Source organism: Mesocricetus auratus, unplaced genomic scaffold, assembly GCF_017639785.1.
Source record: "Mesocricetus auratus isolate SY011 unplaced genomic scaffold, BCM_Maur_2.0 contig_3440_pilon_obj, whole genome shotgun sequence".
In the NCBI taxonomy this organism is placed as follows: Eukaryota; Metazoa; Chordata; class Mammalia; order Rodentia; family Cricetidae; genus Mesocricetus; species Mesocricetus auratus.
The window spans coordinates 1-5,425 of NW_024435368.1; the positions used below are offsets into that span (position 1 = coordinate 1).

A 5,425-nucleotide genomic window follows, 5' to 3' on the forward strand; every position below is an offset into this window, starting at 1 on the left:
CTGGCCTCAAATTCAGAAAATCCAAATGCCTCTGCCTCCTGAGTGCTGTGGTTAAAGATATTCACTGCTGCCAATCAGGTAAAGGTGACTCTTATTAATTCATATTATCCATATTAAAAATACATTTTTAATTTCAAAATCTTCAAGAAAAATCCTTCACAGGTGACCCAACTGTTTGGGTTTTAGTTAATTCCAAAGGTAAGTTTGACTACCAACAATGGTCATCCCAACAGCCAAGACAGAAGAAAGGAGAAAGAACTCTTACCTTCAGGAAGCAAGGAGGGTATGGGCGATATTTCAAAAACTACTCTTTTCCTAAGCAAAGGAAGCACGAGAATTTTACTTAATGAGCCTAGACACATCCATGCAGGTTTCTTCCTATTCCTAAGTATGCTCAATTATCAAATTTACTTCTGAACATGATCATAATGTAGAATGAAAGACATTTAGGGATATTATTACCTCAAAGTAATGCTGGGACATATATAAATCAAAAAACGATAGAAATAATGGCAAGTTCATTTTGAACCACAATATCTTAGATGAAAATAAATTATATGACAAAATGTTTTAGATCATAGGCTACCGATCAATCTTGATGGGTGATCTAAAAATTAACTGTATCAATGACACAATAGATGACAAAAATGCAGAAAACTTCAGGGAAAAGTCAGGTAACAGCACTTTGTACTATGCTCTTAGATTAATGATTGTGATGATCTCTGTTAACCTCAGAACAAAGCTGCTTTTGCCTCTGAGCAGGCTGACTCGGGAGAACATCACAGCTGCTTCCATGCAACACCATAAGGAGTTCATTGTAACTGGACCTGGCTGCTCTCTGTCTCGGGGCTGTCACACCCCTGTAGACAATTCCATTCCTTTTGTTTTCTAACTTGTTAAAAATTTAATTATAATGGGTGTTTTCCCCACATCTGTCTGTGCACAGTACTTACAGAGGTGAGAAGAAGGCAGGAGATGCCTGGGACTGGAGTTACAGCAAATGGTTAACTGGCATGCATTCTGGAAATGGAACCCGGGTCCTCTGTAACAACACCAAGTGCTCTGAATTGCTGAGCCTTCTCTCTAGTGAATCTTTTTATTTAAAAGTTATTTCTGCAAATTGATAACCAGAATGTATTACATCAATTTCTGCTTTTATCTTTTTATTCCATCCCTTCCCAAATCTCTTCCAACTGCTTCCTTGGTATGCGTGGGTGAAGAAGTAGACTGAAATACATGGACATGACCAGTTACATGTTGTTTTCTTTTTTCTTTTTGTTTTTGTTTTCCCCAAGACAGGTTTTCTCTGTAGTTTTGGAGGCTGTGCTGGAACTCGCTCTGTAGACCAGGCTGGCCTCGAACTCACAGAGATCCACCTGCCTCTGCCTCCCCAGTGCTGGGATTAAATGCAAGCACGCGCATGCTGACGCCTGGCTCAGCTCCATCATTTTTTGTGTGTTGTACATTTTTGGATGATCGCCTTACCGTGTTTCATTGTGTAAACAGTTATGGAGCTCATCGCTGCCTGACGCTCATTCTCTTCAATGGAGCAGAATTCTCCTTTCTAATCAGCATCTGGTGCCTGACCCTGACCAGGCTGCCTTGGACAGGAAACATAACCAATAATAGAAAACATGCCAGGCGGTGGTGGCGCACATGTTTAATCAGGCACATGGGAGTCACAGGCAGGCAGATCTCTATGAGCTCGAGGCCAGCCTGGTCTACAGAATGAGTTGTGGGATGGCCAGAGCTGTTACACAGAGAAACCGTGTCTCGGAAAATCAAACAAAGAAACAAATAAAAAGTAGAAAACTGCGTGTAACTCAGGTGTCTAGAGAAGCTCACTTCTGCATGTAACTCCCGTGTCGGGGGCTCTGACACACATACAGCTTCCATTCTTCGTGTACAGAGAAGCTCACTGCTGCGTGTAACTCACATCATTCATCATATGTAAAGAAGCTCACTGCTGCGTGTAACTCACGTCAGTCAGCCTGTGTAAAGAAGCTCACTGCTGCGTGTAACTCACGTGACAGGGTCTCTGACATCGTCTCCTGGACTCCCCGGCCATGATAAGAAACACAGACACACGTACATGCATACACACATACATGCTTACATACATACTCATGCTACATAATCTATACATAGCTAGACATGCACACATACATGCTTACATACATACACACAGTACATAGCCTACACACAGTCAGATACACATTCATACTTTCTTAAATACGTACACATGCTATATAATCTACACACAGTCAGACATGCATACATACATACATACACACATATTTACCATGTGTGCTGTGTGTGAATCATGCATGTGTGTCTGCAGACGTGTGTGCATGTAATCACGAATGACATGGGCCTCCCTGCCATGTGTGAATCATGCCGTGTATGCTGTGTGTGAATCACGTGTACGTGTGCAGATGTCTGTGTGTGTGATAATAAAAATAATAGCAAAAACAATAAGACAAACAATAAAAATAATAAAAACACAAATGATACAAATAAAAACAATAATAATAAAATGACAATAATGCAAATAATAAAATAGTAATTAAATAATAATCATAATAAAATAATAATACCACAAATAATAAAATAATAACCAAAATGATGCAATAATAATAATAATAATGAATAACAAAGCAATAATAACAATCAGCAAAAAAATAATTAATAATAATAACGAATAACAATTAAAACAATAACAGATAATAACAAAAACATTAAGTAAAAACATTAACAATAATTAATAATAACAATAATAATGAAATAATAATAACGAATATCAATAATTATTGGTAAAAACATTAACAATAATTAATAATAACAACTATAATGAAATAAAATAATCAATAATAATAATGAATAACAATAATAAGAATTAATAACACTAGTAACACTAATAACAGTAGTGGTTGTACTCTGTAGATGGAGCTGGGGGAGCAGCTGGGGATGAATGAACGAATGACCTGGGGTGAATTAGTGAAGCTGAAGTGAGGCCAGGCTCTGCCTCCCCGGCCCCGCCCCATAACCCCGCCCCTGTGCCTTTGGTCGCCTCCCTGTGACTCCGCCCCCTATAAATGCTTCCTGCCTCCTGTGTCCGTGGCCCCGCCCCACAGCCCTGGACTCCTCCCCTCTGTCTCTGGCCCCTCCCTTAAAGGCTCTGTGACTCCTCCCCCTGCATCTCTGGACTCTCCCCGCGTTTTCCTCTGTGGATTCTCGTGGGGCATGGCCCGGGTGGGGTCACTGGGGTCCCATGGCGGGGGCGGGGCCGGCACGGCGAGTACAGGGACCACAAACAACCAGATAGTGGCAGCTAGAGCAGTAATAATAATAACAGTGACGAAAACAACGATGGCCATGGCGACAGCGGTAAGAACAGCCATGACTTCATCGCCGCTGTCACCTGACGTCACCACGCCCCACAGTCACCTGACCCCCACCCCAACACAGCCCGCTTCCTGTCCGACCCTGCCCCATTCCCTGTCAAGAGGAAGTGACGGAGCATGGGGGGGGGAAACAATTGCTGCTCATTTGCATATTCATGAGGGGAACCGGGTCTGCAGTTTTATTTGCCTCTGCCTCGGTCTGTGGTCCCGGGAGTCCCGCCCACTTTCCTTTGAAGGACAGGAGACTCTCTGCGGGTGATGGACAGGAAGCAGGGAGATCACACAAAAGTCCCTCCCCTCCGAGGCTGATTGACGGGCGCAGCCAATCACCAGGAAACCCAAGGCTCTCAGGGATTCCCGCCTCAGTTTCTGGTCCCGGAAGTCCCGCCCTCGCCCCTTTGACGGACAGGGGAGACTCAGAAGTCCCTCCCTCTTTCCCTCTGATTGACATGAGCCTCCGGGAAGTCCCTCTCTGACCCCCAGAGCCCCGCCCCTCTTGGCCGGCCCCCAGCCCCGCAGGAAGTGGCGTAACCCACAATAGTGTAAATGGGGCGGGCGCGGCACCAAGGACGCGGGAGCCGAGCCTGCTGAGGGGCGGGGTCTCGGGGCGCGGGGCGGGGCCTCGGAGACAAAGGGAGGAGCTCGGAGGCGAGGACCTGGGCCTTGGGAGGAGAGTGGGCGTGGCCTCAGGGCCGGGTGGGACTGGGCGGCCGGGACTCCAGCGTGACCCCTCAGGGGGCGTGGCCAACTCCTAAGGTCTGCTTCCTGGCAGCTACCTGAGGCCGCGGTGGGCGGAGCCTGAGGCGGCGGTGGGCGGAGCCCGCTGGGTGGCGAGATGACGTCACACGCCAGCGGTGATTGACGACTGCAGGGCCAAGATCGGGGCTTTCACGGAAGACGGCGCGGCCGTCTGCGGGAGGGGGCGGGGCTCCAGCGGTGACGTCACCCTGTGTCCCACCCTCTGTGGGCGGAGCCGGCAGTGATTGACGTGGTGGGGGCGGGAACATGAGAGTTTGTGGCTCCTTCCAGGTGGCGTGTGGGCTGGGCAGGGCGGTGATGTCACCTCTATACACGTCCCCGCCCCCGTGGGCGGAGCCTGGGTTGAATGACGTATTCCCTATGGGAGGTGGCTGCCAGGTGTCAATCAAGGTTCCTGGTGATGTCACCAGCAACGGCTCCTTAGGCCCCGCCCCCGCTCGGGCCAGTGTGGGTGAGCGGGGTCGCCGCGGGGTCACGAGGGTCATGGGGTCACTCACTTCCCGTCTGTGTCACGTGACCAACACCAGCGTCTTCCTGGCTGGGCGCCACGCCTGCCCGGAAAATGTTCCCCAGTTGGGTGCTGACCCCTGACAGCTCGGTAACCTATGACGTCACAGGCATGGGCGGGGCTCGGAACCGTAGGCAGCGGGTGAGGGGTTGGGGCGGGGTCAAGGTAGGGGCGGAGTCAGTCGGTGAGTTGGGCGGAGCCTTGGCAGAACTGCTGGGCCAGCTGGGAGAGGTGGGGCCTCAGAGACAGGGTGTGGGTCAGGGGCGGGGCTGGGATATGCAGAGGGGTGTGGCCTAGTAGAGGGCGGGGCTCCGCAGAGGAGTGGGCAGTGAGATAGTGGGCGTGGCACTGAGCATGGGCGTGGCTCACTTGGCCCCCTCTGCCCTGTCACTTCCCCACTGCTCTGACCCTTCTTAGCCTTCCCCACCCCGCCCCTTCTTGCCCTGCCCCGCCCCGCACATGTCCTGACCCCGCCCACTGCGGGCAGAGTGCAATGGCAGACACGGGCTTCCTGTGGGTTCCAGATCAGCGAGGTGGGCGGGGCGGGGCGTGGTCACTGCTCAGGGCTCCCTGCTGACCGCTCCCCACGCCCTTCCCAGGGCCCTCAGAGCCAGAGACCTAGTGTGAGTAGAGTCCCGGATGTGGGTGTGGCAAACGACAAAACACTCGGTGACGTCACCGGCCCCGCCCCGCAGACCTTCGAGAGCCAATCCCGGGTTCGAATCCCGGGCTCTGTCACCCACTGCAGCCCCTG

The 5,425-nt window shown here is 50.2% G+C and overlaps 1 protein-coding gene across 2 annotated transcripts; it reads right to left on the reverse strand.

The window, feature by feature from the left end:
- Positions 1–219: 219 nt before the first annotated feature.
- On the reverse strand, positions 220–5,050 carry LOC121138718 (protein transport protein SEC31-like). 2 transcript variants are annotated; one of them, XR_005875593.1, is made up of 3 exons: positions 4,181–5,050; positions 954–1,042; positions 220–315 (listed from the first exon to the last, which is right to left on the reverse strand). XR_005875593.1 is itself a non-coding variant. In XM_040741350.1 (3 exons), the coding sequence occupies exons 1-2, from the start codon at positions 4,646–4,648 to the stop codon at positions 1,108–1,110; spliced, it is 474 nt and encodes a 157-aa protein (XP_040597284.1). In that variant the 5' UTR covers positions 4,649–5,037; the 3' UTR covers positions 225–315; positions 954–1,107. The 2 variants fall into 2 exon arrangements, 1 of the variants encoding a protein (XP_040597284.1); XM_040741350.1 differs by having other exon boundaries at positions 225–315; positions 954–1,113; positions 4,181–5,037.
- Between the last annotated feature and the right edge of the window lie 375 nt (positions 5,051–5,425).